The sequence below is a fragment of the Neovison vison genome, chromosome 11, assembly GCF_020171115.1.
Source record: "Neovison vison isolate M4711 chromosome 11, ASM_NN_V1, whole genome shotgun sequence".
Taxonomy (NCBI): domain Eukaryota; kingdom Metazoa; phylum Chordata; class Mammalia; order Carnivora; family Mustelidae; genus Neogale; species Neogale vison.
This window is the reverse complement of record NC_058101.1, coordinates 129,351,763-129,365,798: the sequence shown is the minus strand read 5'-3', so window position 1 is coordinate 129,365,798 and position 14,036 is coordinate 129,351,763. Positions and strand designations below refer to the sequence as shown.

Here is a 14,036-nt window from a genome sequence, read left to right as displayed (position 1 = left end):
AACCAGTAAACCTGCTGATAAGGGGTGTGAAAAGCGAAGAGTATTTTGACACTCTAAGACTCCGATGCCATCATAAAACATCAGGCATTCATACAGTAACTAGGATCTAGCAAAACTTGTGCTTTTTTTTTTTTTTTAAATATACACATCACTACTATCTAACACTCTCTCCACACCTCTCTTTTACATTCTTTATCAATTCAGTTTTCACATTTCCATTGGGCTTTCCTGGATTGAAGAATATTTCACTTTGAGCCAGGATATTGAGAAATCATGTCTGATTTCTGATACTGATACTGATACTGAGTTTTCCTCTCTATAATACAAGAAAGAAAATACACACATTTCCTGAAACTCCACCCAATTACAATTCACAGAGAGGCACTGATGATATTACTGAAGACAAAGATTTTAGGTTTAATTAAGTGAGCAAATGTCTTTTGCATTTAAAGAAGAATGAAATATCAAAATAATTAAGAAATTTCCCCTATATGTGAATATTTTCTACATAAGCATATCAACAGATTTTTAAAATACCATTATATGAATAAATCATAGTCAGGTGTAATATGATGTGAACTGATTGTTACAAGTTAAAATGCTAAGACCTTAATATTCTAGGAAATTTAGTAAATATACAAGTCACTGATATATTACACAAAACATATTCTCTTACTGTTAAGCAGCTAATATTGAATTAAACTGAGACTTCAGTAAAAAATTAAATAAAAAACTGAAAAAGCAAAGCCAAACATGAGTGAAAACACAATTTCTAATGCAATAACAATAGTCCATGTCAAAAAGACTGTTGTAAAATAAAAGTGCATAATCTCACAAATACTGTAATTTTTCATTTGTTTCAATATCCAACAATTTTTGAAACTAACCAAACCTATCAAGCAGTCCTTAACTATAAATGAAACCAACTTAAATCTATCTTTAAAAAAAAAATCTACTTCAGAGAAATGTAAGATATAACATAGGAATGATTATATAAATATTATTAGAAATAGAACTTGTCTTATATTATTTTAAAGAATAACCTTATAAAAAATAGGACTCATTTTCATAAGCCTCATGCATGGATCAATCTTATTACACTGGTGCCACATTTTACAGATATTATATTATCACTGACTGTAACTCAAAATTTAATCCCATTATGTTAATATTACATTGTATTCAACCTACATTATATTACCTTAATTTTATGCACTATTTTTTATTACTTTTTATGCATCTGCACCAAGAATTTTAATCTAAGCCTAATCTACTGAAAAATGTAATACATAATTATTAAGCAGTGCTCTGAAGTATATATCCATATTGTAGAAAAGGACTACTAATGAAATGTGTGGGAGACATCTTTTTATATGATCAACTGGTTTCCATTACTTCAAAAATTTTGCATTGATTAAAACTTTATGAGTATGTTTTATGTTATACTGTGTTCAAATCCTCCTAATTCAAATTTGCAAACAGAGCCGTTTCTTGGGAAAATGTCCTTTGGGACAATGTGAGTGTGCTTACACCTGATCAAATAAAACATTCCAAGATTAAAACAACAAGAAAAACACAAAATTAAAAGTCACAAGGCCATCTTGGATTTTGACTGTCTCTTCTCATCCTAACAATTACTAGTCACAGACATTTCCAAATATTACTTGAACTAAATCAAATCCATAAAATGTTTAGCTAAGAAGTTATGACAGCTGAGGAATACCAATCCTTTAAATGTGTAATCTACTTTTGGTTTTTTTTTCCCCCCAATATTTTAAAAGAGGTCACTTTCCTTCATTGAGCTTATTGTATTTTGCAGTATAGAGTGATGTGAAAAGCTTTGACTCTGGAGCCAGACTTCTGGGGTTAGAATTTTGGTTCTATTACTTACTAGCTGTGTGTCCTTAAGCATATCCCCTCATCTTGTTCTTTCATTTCCTAATCTGTAAACTGTACTCCAAATCTTCCAGCCTCTGCCAAGAACCTTATCTACTACCTGCCTCTATTTTCATTATCTACCTTAAGACTGAAAATTCATGCCACATCCTCTTTTCTGGCAATATTAAATACAGCCTCAACCTCACAGCATCAAAATGTAGGAAAATGGTAATGAAAGCCATCTCCCATATCCCCTTCTCACTGCATTTTAAAATGCTTATTATTCTCTCTGCAAACCTCATACACTTGCCTTGGAAAAATGTCTAGAAAACACTCTACATGGACTATATGAGTACTCATGTTTCTGAAGAAAATTATTATAATCTGTTTTAAATTACTGCAACACATCTAACTTTAAAAAGTGTACATAAAGTATATATCATAACTCAGTGTATATTTTCAATTCAATTCCTACTTCTAAATGGGAATTAGACTAACTAGTAATTTTTCATATTAAAAAAGAGGAAGATTAATTATGTACTGATATATCTTTTAAAATATTAAATTTATATATTTTTAGAGTATACGTTTACCAGATAAAAGTCCAAAACACTGATGCAACTTTAAAAAGTATACAATTACATGAAAATTTTATTAAAGTTACAAATAGTATGAAAATGTTTAAGATTTATCACATCATCTAAAATATACCAGTGCTTAAGTACCATATAGCAGCCAAGACACCTGTGGCATTTTAATATGCATTATCTTGCACAGAACATAAAGTTACTGCCTCATTTTAATTTGAAATTCTATACAAATATCTCATTATTTCAGGCAAGTTTACTAAAACAGCCAAAGATATTATTATATTGACAGCAGAGTTCTTCTAATGTCAACTAAATCACACGTGATCTTTTTCCTGGGCAATAAAAAAACACAACCATAAGATTCTACGAGTTACTTAACCAATTCCTTTCCAGAGATAAAATTAGTTTTCCTTCCTTTACTCCAAATTCCCTGATAACCCCCAATCTGACCCACCATTTCAAGAGTTAACACTGAAAATCATAAATTAGTCATGTGTTGGCATGAAAGAAATGAGTAAAGATATTATTATAGGCTTCTAGAATGAAATAAAGCATGAATTCTGGTTAAAAATAAAGTGTAAATAAGAAAACAGAAGCATTTTTAAATTCTCATTTCCTTTTTGACTAAGCCTTTATTCTTTCGGACTAAAATTTTGCTAGTACTCTCCCAAAATGCTTTCATATTGGGATTCCTGAAATTTAAAGCTTTTACCTACAGCATTTAAAATGTAAATTTCTAATGGGTTTCCCATAAGCTTTCACATAAAAAGCAATTAAATTTCCATTATGTCTACCTATCTTTTCCTCTTCATTTCTTCACTTACAAATCATGTTCTTTAAAAAAAAAAAAAACGAAAACAAAACCAAAATCTAAGTAGGCTGCACTTAGGTGGACCTACAGTAGACAGGGTGGACAATCCATCACTACACCTGCACAAATTAAGGAGACTGTGACATCACTTAAACCACTAGCAGCTTGAAGAGATTTTACTGAACCAGGGCAAAATACAAAAGAACAAGACCAAGCCAAACATATCAATATTATAAACTCATTAGTTACAATGCAAATTCACAAATAAACTTAGGTTAGTATTAGGAGACCACACACAAATTACAATACCTGAGATTTAGTGCATTCCTTTGAGCCAAAATGAAATGAGTGCCATAAAGGAGGAAAGGAAAAGATGAACATTATCAGACATGCTATAGTATATCTGCCAAAACGAAGATAATGTTAAAATTAGGTTAAGAATGACCATATAGAATTGGCTGTATGCATAATGTTCTCTAGCCATGCACTTGAAATGCACTGGAAATCATTTAAAATCACCTGTGAAGTATGACCATGCATTTTCCAAATAAACTTTTCACCCTCAGCCCCACTCTACTACAGTTCTTTCAAAGGGAAGTATTTCTGTTAAGAATAAGTAACTATAACTTAGGACTAATAAAGAATAGTAACTTTTATTTCATTTTTTTATCTTGTGGCACCATATACACAATAAAATTTTGCTGTTTTCTATACTAAAATCATGTAGTTAGGTGAAATAATATTATAGAAGTATAATAAAAACACACCTTGCACACACAAAAAAGGATCCAATATTTTCAATTATGACTATGTTGCTACCAATCTGAACTCACTTAGTAAAATTAATACCAACATGTCACATATTAGTAAGCTATTAAATGATCTATTAGTAATCAAACTAAATTTTTCATCCTAGCACTGAATACTCCCTAATAAAAGTACTTGTTGACCAGGTAAGATATTTATTAAAACCATCAAATTATGGGGCACCTGGGTGCCTCAGTGGGTTAAAGCCTCTGCTTTCGGTTCAGGTCATGATCCCGGGGTCCTGGAATCAAGCCCTGCATCGGGCTCTCTACTCAGCAGGGAGCCTGTTTCCCTCTCTCTCTCTGCCTGCCTTTCTGCCTACTTGTGATCTCTGCCTGTCAAGTAAATAAAATCTTAAAAAAAAAAAAAACTCATCAAATTAAAATAAAAAAGTAATCTTAGAATAATAAAAAACACTGCACACTTTTTTTTAGATCAGACCAAAAAAGGGAAGTCACATAGGGAAAGCGAAATATTTCATAAAGGGGGGAACAAACGGGAATAAAAGAGAAAAACAGTTATAGGTTTCCCCCAACTTAAGTGTGAAAAACACTACTATAAAATTAAACCAATCAGCTTTAACACTAAATTTTAAGTAATTCACACTCCCACTATTTTAGTATGGAATCTGATTAGGAAAAATTCCAGAGCAGAAAGAATATTAACAATATTAGCATCAGGCTAAAATAATATATGGAACTATTAATATATGTCACTATTTTTAATCCAAATTTCCTTCTTCCATGATGCTATATCAACACTAAAAATACTACCTTCTTTTATAGACAATGACAACAAAAAAACCTTTCATAGTTTTTTTTTTTAATACCAAGTCTCTCCAAAGGACAAACAAAGCTCTCTTTATAATGAGCAAAAAGCTACCCTTTCCAAAGGAGCTCAATGAAATGATTCAACTATAAAAATCATGTTAAATTAAAATAGTGCATGGGCAGTGAAAGGAGTAGGCGGGTAGCTGGTGGTCAAACTGCTTAAATATTCATACACAAAGAGCTCTCAGAAATAAAACATACGAAGTATAGGTATAAAGTCTATCATATCACTAAAAGTTACCAAAAATTCAGTATATGATTTTAAGTCTATATATTTTCCCATGTATTTTGCACTTATACTTATTTGCAAAAAAGAAAGAAAGTGCAGGTAAGCAAAACAAATGAGAAATGTAAAACAACTGTCAATTACCTATTTTTAGGTTTTTCATATTTTTATTTTAAAATTAATTTCACATATAATGACTACTTAATTGTATTTATGTATATACAAACCATCTTGGACTCTATTATGACATATATAAGAATTCATATTACTTTCTTTCTGAAAACAGAAATCCTCAAATATATTCTCAGGGGAAATGAGCATAGGGCAGCTAAGCAGAAAGAAAGGAGTATGAAAAATAAGGTCCTAAAACTGACTTTCCTGGGGTTTTGTACAGATCACTCGTTATCTGTGCAATGGTTTCCTCAAACATAAAAATACTTTATAAAATATTTATGAAATAATTGATGATCGACAGGGCTACAGCATTTAAGAATTTTGAACTGATCAAAAATACTTCAGACCATCTTTACATTGGGATTTAAAAAAGTATCACTTCAAATTATGCTTTCATTTCATATTAAAAACAAAAAAAAGTATCATGTAATAGTCTCACAATGGTATGTAAAGTATGAAAATAACATGTGATTTTTATATATCTACTTTTGAAATAAAAAGTAAGTCTATGCTAATCATTTGGGGTAGGAGCAGAGGGAGTTTAAATTTTAGATTAAGGTAAGAACTTAAAATATCCCAGTTACAGCTGCATCACTGATCACAAAGTTAATCCTCAGAGGACACTTTAAGAAATAAAAGGGCTAAACAATGTCTTTTGATATCTTATTTCAATGCTCTTTCAAACTATTCATACTGTATGTGTTTCTAGCACAGATCACAGAAAGGAATTATTCAACTAAAATAGAAAATGCATATGTCTTCTCACAAAACTCCCAACAAAAAAACTAAAGATTAAAAATTTTATACTTCAATAACTTACCGTATGATAACCTCGAGGCAAAGGTGGTTTGCCCACAGGATAAGGATCCACAGTGTCAATGATGGTTTGTCTTTCACCCTTCTGGTTGATTTTTCTAAATCTCCTTCGAGATTGTCGATGAGAAGCTTGACGCTGAAAATATTCTTCATTTTCATCCATATAGTCCACCTGAAATAAAACCCCCCAAAATTTATTTCCTCAAACACAACATTCCATATTAAGATCAGTCACAGAATAAACTTACAGATAAATCCATATTCATTCATTTTGCAAAGACATTTGTGGACAAACTATCATGACAGACTAAGTGTCTCTGAACTTCTCTGGAACTAATTGGTTTTGAGTAACTTTTCTTTTATGAAGAAGCATTTTCAGTTCCACTTAGGACAATAATGAGTAACTCTTGAATTTCCTGCAGTTTCAAAGGGAAGGATATTTTCAGTAATCATTGTGCTGATTTATTAGTGAAAGAACTCACAGGATACATTGCCTCAAAATATGAAAGCAGCCGCCCCATTGTCCTAACCCTGATGTATGTGAGTAAAGCTGTAAAAAACCCCTAAATCCCAAATGACTCAAACAGGACTGCTAGCAGAATGGCTCTGGTAGGTTACCTAAGGGTTTCTCTTCCTACTTTCAATCTGTAGATTCAGTTACTCTTTTTATAAATAGAGTTATTTTAAAAAATCCTCATTTTCAACATTTTAGAAACTGATGAATGGACTAACCAGAACAGAAGCTATCTTAGGTCAATCCTCGGTCATACTTACATAACAAAAATGTGATTGCTTACAATTAAGGCATACCAAGATTCTAAGACCATTTTCACACTGGCAAACCTAGGAGTTTGTATAATGGGCAAGTATAAAATCCTCAAAGAAATCTGAAGATCAAACACAAAACAGAAACACAAAACAGCTCTAACAGGGGCTAAAATCTCTAGGATATATCTAAAATGCTTTTCAAGACCTGCTACAGTAAGCTCCTATGTAACCAGCCACATTTTTCCAATCCTCAGATCTTTACTCACCATCATGCTACTTTCTCACTGAAGAGTAAATTTTGTGAAATTTTACCACAGTTTTTCACTACCTTTGACAAGGAAGTTTTCATTCTGATGAATTCCTTTCCTACATCATAGGGAAAAACCCTAAGTCTCCTCTGAAAATAGACTTAGAGCTTTCTACCAAATACTTTACTAAATGTGAATAAAAAGCTTTCACCATCTTGTATATTACACCAGAAAACTGGGGAGCTAGTATGCTGGTTAGACACTCTGTTGAAATCTTTCTCTCTCTTTTTAACTGAATTTTAGGATTTAAAAAACATACTGACATAGGACATACACAAAAAACCAAATTGATTTCCTTATGTTAACTGTTGCCTGATTATATACCACTTACCACTATGACTCATCTGAACTATTTCATTCATTCCAATTAATATTTGGAGAGCTAAAGTCCTGCAATTCAAATATTCTCCCCAAATTTCAAATAAATGGCATTATCATAGATTGATTTGACAAAGCTCAAGCATGAAACACTTAGGTATTTGCCCCTTTTGAGTCTTCTTTTTCATTTCATTGACTCTTATAATTATAATAGTATGATTATAAACTCAGATCCATAATAAAAAATTGTGAGATAAATATATCTAAAGTTAAAAAATATGAAATGAACTATAAGTACTTTGTTAAAGGGCTTTTACTTTATAATTTATTTTAGGGAAAAAACTCTTCACAGAAGTATTCTTACCACAATCATTTCAGAAGGCTCTAAAACAATGCATTCACAGCCACGCCTAAAGCTTCCTGCAGAACGCTTGCCAAAACTAGGAAGAAAAAAAAAAAGATTTATGAAATGTAAATTGTAAATTTAGGCCAGTTGTCCAATTAAATGAAAGTGAAAAACAAAAACAACTAGTGGAGAAAGAGAAACTCTTTAATCATTATTTATACCAAATGACAAGAAACCATTCAATTTCTTAATTTTCAGACATATATTTTTCTGGAAAATTCCAGTATCATATTTTCAAATTGATAATGTAAGTAACAGAAAATCAGTATGAATGTGTTTTATGTTAGGCTGTTTAAATCACTCCCAGTTAGGAGAAGATGTCAAATATTCTAATGGATAAGAACTGAATCAAAGGCAAACTATATAAATATGCAAAGTATAAAATGTATATACATTTTCTTTTGTAATTTATCTGCTTAGGTTAAGCATTTCTTTCACCTAAAAAGTACATTGAATTTTTCTAAATTTTCTTTAAAAAATTTTATTTATTCGAGAGAGAGAGAGATCATGAGCGAGGAGGAGGGGCTGAGGGAGAGGGAGAAGCAGACTCCCCACTGAGCAGGGAGCCCAAAGTGGGGCTCCATCCCAGGACCCTGAGATCATGACCTGAGCCAAAGGCAGACACTTTACTGACTGAACCACCCAAATGCCTCTTTCTAAATTTTGAAATCAACTTATTCTAAATAAGTTTAAGGAAAAGGTATTCAAAAGACTTTTTTTCTTAATTCAGGTGGTTGTGCATTATAATATATATAATATATAATGGGCTTATTATAAGCCCATTTCTCCTGGAAATTTTTCACTAGTGAACTCGGATACAGCAACTTTGTCCTATCTATGATAGCTCCCACCTTAACACTGAAGTGGATTTATTCTGACATAGCCACACACACACACTAGAACCATGAAGAGAAAATTCTGGTGAAAACCTTTGTAAAAATTAGCCGTTGGCTCAAACGATTTTTATGGTAGGAAGATATTATTTGCAAACATTATTACCTTAGAAATGAAAGGTTTGCATCCTCTAAAATGTGCTCTTAAAAATACTTCCATGAGAGTCTTTTGGAAATGAGATATACTAGAATCTGAAGAAACTTTCTTTGCAGCCACAAAAGACTCAAGTTCTACTAAACAACACAAATACGTGAATTGTAGGAGAAATAATACTGTCCCTTGGGTAACTCCCTGAATACACAAAACAGAAAAGAAAAGGCAAATGCACACAGAACACACTCTAGCAAAGGAGAATATATCATTTCATTTGTCAAAAAATCTATTATTTCAAACATAGCCAAGAACCCAGAAGTGAAGAATGGCCTCAAAAGAGACAAAGAGTAGGTCATGAATGCACATGTTAGGCCTAACTAATGACTAGGCCTCTTGTCTCTAATGCAAAGATGACTTTCTCTATGCTTACAACCCAGAAGCTATAGGTAAGAATGAATAGGGAGAATAATGAAAAATGTTAGCTAGAAATTCACTAAATCCGCGAAATACTTTTGCTTTTCCTCTGTGATTCTTTGAAACAATAAGCATGTAAACAAAAGGAAGTAAATATCATTATTTACTAAGCTTTTTAAAATCTTGGACCAAGTTCTATAAACTGTTTTTTTTAAACTTTTTTAAAGATTATTCATTTATTTAATTGACAGAGAGAGACATCACAAGTAGGCAGAGGGACAGGCAGAGAGAGAGAGAGAGAGAGAGAAGGAAGCAGGCTCCCTGAGTAGCAGAGAGCCCGATGCGGGACTCAATCCCAGGACCCTGAGATCATGACCTGAGCTGAAGGCAGAGGCTTTAACTCACTGAGCCACCCAGGCCCCCCTCTATAAGCTGTTTTAAAACTCAGTTCTAGAAAATAAGTATAGAGATAAAAAAGGAAACCAGATAGCGACATATAAGAGATAAGATCTACCCTAGGTGATATTAAGATCAATTTTTAAAAATATTTTAGATGATCAAGTAGAAAGAAATGGAGAGAAATCTTCAGGTTTGCAAACAACATATAGATGTTGAAGACAGTAAAGCACAAAACAAAGCCAGTAAGGGGGCGCCTGGGTGGCTCAGTGGGTTAAAGCCTCTGCCTTCAGCTCAGGTCATGATCCCAGGGTCCTGGGATTGAGCCCCACATCGGGCTCTCTGCTCAGCGGGGAGCCTGCTTCCCCCTCTCTCTCTGCCTGCCTTTCTGCCTACTTGTGATCTCTGTCTGTCAAATAAATAAAATCTTTAAAAAAAAAAAAAAACAAAGCCAGTAAGAATAAAGTGTAAGACATTATCATTAAGTTTTATGTGAGTGCAAGAAAGCAGTAATTGAGGATCCAATCTACACAATGAAATATCCAATGAGAAAAGTGATCAAATGCACACACCATTTAATATGACATTAAATAATAAGGGGTTCTCACATTTTAGTTAAAAGACATAAATGAAACTATAAGTCTTTAAAGCATTAGCACAGTAGGCTGATGACATACTAAAGAATAAGTAATACACAAAACACATCTCAAAATAATGAACACATGAGGAAGTAAAAAAAAAAAATGAAAATTACCATACCTACCCTTATAGAAAACCATGTAAAACCTAGAACATAACACTACCCTAGGAAAGTTTCTAAGGGGAAAAACAGAACTAAAAAGTTTCCAACAAAAAAATTAAGGAATTCCAAAGGGCTTTCTGTAAGATTATGGACAAAAATTAAAAGAACACTTCGGTCTTACTAACAGCACCTGAAACTTAGTATCACTGAAGTTTCTAAAATCATGATTCAAGAAAACTTATAAATGAGGGGCCCCTGAGTGGCTCAGTTGGTTAAGCGGCTGCCTTCATCTCAGGTCATGATCCCAGGGTCCTGGGATCGAGCCCTACATGGGGCTCCCTGCTCAGTGGGGAGCCTGCTTCTCCCACTCCCTCTGCCTGCTGCTCTGCCTACTTGTGGTTTCTCTCCATCTCTCTAATAAATAAATAAAATCTTTAAAAAAAATTTATGAATGATACAAATTAAATGAGAGCATGGGCAACTTAAAAAAAAAAACCCTATAATAGTTAAGGGTTTTTAAAGAAAAGTCAGAGAAAGGAAGGAAGGGAGGGAGCAAGGAAGGAGGGAAGGAAAGGGAAAGATCATTTCCAAGCTATATGACATACTCTGCTCCAAATATTCCTCTGTGCCACTTCAGAAATGGAAAATTAGTCCTATCAAATGCAGTCCCTATCAAAATCCCAACAGCTTTTTAATGCAGAAATGGAAAAGCCAATCTTCAAATTCATATGAAATCCGAGGGACCTAGTTAGCCAAAACAGTCTTGAAAAAGAACAAAAGCAGAGGACTCACACTTTTGATTTCAAAACTTACCTCAAAGCTGTATTAATCAAAACAGTGTGGTACAGGCATAAGGACAGACATAGAAACCAATAAAATAAAATTGAGAGTCCAGAAATAAAGCCATGTTATCTATAGTTAACCAAATTCTGGCAAGGTTCAGTCAATGGGGAAAGAACAATGCGCTAGGACAACTGTACCGCTATATTGAAGAAAAAAAGAAAAAAGTAAGTTAGACCCATACCTCTCACCACATACAAATATTAAGTGAAAATGATCACTGATCTAAACAAAAAAGCCCAGAACACAAAACTCTTAGGAAAAAAACTGGGATAAACCTTCAAGACATTGGATCTGGCAATGGATTCTATTGGCTTTCTCTTCCAAGCTTCTATTTGAATTCCAGTTAGTTAACATACAGTGTCGGGTTAATTTCAGGTGTAGGATTTAGTGATTCATCACTTAGAAACAACATCCAGTGCTCCTCACAAGGGCCCTTCTAATACCCAAGGATTAATACCCTGTTTAATCCATTCAGCATCCCCCAACCTCCCCTCCAGCAACCCTCAGTTTGTTCTCTACAGTTCAGTCTATTTTATGGTTTGGCAGTGAGATTCTTAGATATGACACTAAAAGCACAAACAGTGAAAGGAAAAACAGATAAATTGGATTTCCTCAAAATTAAAAACTTCTATGCATCAAAGGACATTATCAAGAAGCTGAAAAGAAAATCTACAGAACAGGAGGAAATATTTGTAAATCATACATCTGAGAAATGTTTAATATTCAGAATATATAAAGAACTCCTACAATTCAACAACAAAAAGACAAACCACCTAATTAAAAAATGAGCTAAGTACTTGAATAGAACTTTCTCCAAAGGAATACAAAATAGCCAATAAATGCATGAAAAACTGATCAATATCCTGTGTCATTAAAGAAAAGCAAACCAAAACCACAATGAGATACCATTTCATACCTGATATCAGATGTGAATGAGATACTAAGATGATTTTAATTTTTAAAAAATAGCAAGTGTTAAAGAGGATAGAGAACTTTGAATCCTTGTTATTTTGCTGGTGGGAGTGTAAAGTGGTGCAGTCACTGTGGAAAACAGGTTGGTCTTCATCAAAAAGCTGAACAGAATATCCGTATGACCCAGCTATCCAACTCCTAAGTAAATACTCAATAGTTTTGAAAACAAGGACTCAAACAGATATTTATACATCAAAGTTCACAACAGTATTATTCACAATAGCCAAAAGGTGGAAACAACATGTGTTTATCAACATGATGAACATCATAAATACACACAATAGGAGCCAAGAAAAGAACAGTAAGTCCTGATACATGTTATAGCCTGGATCAGCCCTGAAAGAAAGCACTCTGCTATATGCAGTAAGCCAGTCACAAAATGACAAATATAAGATTCTACTTGTAAGAAATACATAGAACAGGCAAATTTATAAGGACAGAAAGTAAATAATGGATTATTGGGGGCTCTAGGAATGCTTAATGGTTACAGAGTTTCTGTTTGGAGCCATGGAACATAAACTTTAGAAACAGGTAGTGGTCATGGCTGCCCAAGTATGACTGTAATTAATACCACTGAATCATACACCTTAAATAGTTAAAATGGCAGGAGCGCCTGGCTAGTTCAGTCAGAAGAATATGGGATACTTGATCTCAGGGTTGTGAGTTTGAGCCTCACATTGGGTGTAGAGCTTATTAAAAAAAACTAATAAACTTTTAAAAATAGTTAAAATGACATTATTTTATGTAAGGATAAAGAGGTTGAGTTTCTTGGCAAAATTTCAGGGCCTGAATAACAAAAAGTGGGAACACTACTACTTTGATCAAATAACAGCAAATCTTAGGGACAAAGGAAGAGTTAACTTTGATGACCAAATTTTACCACTGACAAACCTGGAACCAATCTCTTTTCCACGTTAATTAGCAATGAAAGAGAGAAGTTGTGGGTAAAAGTTGAACAGGTAAGAAACGGGGAAAAGGTAAACAAATATTACTGAAATATTTTTTGAAAAGTCAATTATACCTACAATTTTTCTTTCACCCAACATTAATTCCATTTTTATTTTATCCTTAGCCATAAATTAGAGGGTACTGCCATGCTAGCCCCATCTCCACAATTTTGCTTCCTATTCCTCTTCCAAATACTCACAGGACACATACTACAGAATCTATACATAAACTCTGTAATCAATACAGAGCTCACTAAACATAGTCCCCATTCTTACATAGGTTGTATGTAAGAATGTATACATCCTCTACATAAGATGAGTACACACGAAGCTGTGAGTACAGACAGAATAGTTAAGTGCCATGAGTTTAACAAAAAGGATCTCATATTTGCTTCCCACAGTTGCATCTCAAAACCAAAACAGACCTGTAGAACTTCAGAGTTGAGAAAAAAACAGAAAATCGTATCTTATAGGGCCTCTTGGCATTTTTTTCTTCAGCTTCAAAGCTCAAAGTATGCCATAATCCAAGCTACTACATTCAAAGGTTCTCAAACATCTGTATTTAGAAAAAAGCCCCCAAGTGATATTATGTATGGCCAGTGCATTCCTACTTTCCCCATAAGAACTCTCTAGTTCAACTGTCCTTTCACAATGGGAGAAACTAAGACAGCATGTCTGGGGGAAGGTTAAATGAGATGCCTGAAAGGACAACCAGATTCCATGATACAGGATTCTGTCCTACTACACCAACCTTACACTCTCTCTTGCTTTCTGCAATAGTCTCCTTCCACATTCTATAACAT

General features: G+C 33.4%; 1 protein-coding gene across 13 annotated transcripts in view; it reads right to left on the bottom strand.

Annotated features, from left to right (window-relative positions):
• The window catches only part of RAPGEF2 (Rap guanine nucleotide exchange factor 2), a 240,720-nt gene that overhangs the window by 109,552 nt on the left and 117,132 nt on the right, over positions 1 to 14,036 (bottom strand). For 10 of the 13 annotated variants that reach the window (XM_044224723.1, XM_044224726.1, XM_044224731.1 and 7 more), the window contains 3 exons: positions 7,891 to 7,966; positions 6,137 to 6,304; positions 3,589 to 3,606 (listed from right to left, as the gene is read on the bottom strand). In XM_044224723.1, the coding sequence (XP_044080658.1) occupies positions 3,589 to 3,606; positions 6,137 to 6,304; positions 7,891 to 7,966 (262 nt within the window). The remainder of the gene's footprint in view (positions 1 to 3,588; positions 3,607 to 6,136; positions 6,305 to 7,890; positions 7,967 to 14,036) is intronic. The other 3 variants (XM_044224724.1, XM_044224728.1, XM_044224734.1) reach the window with 1 other exon arrangement.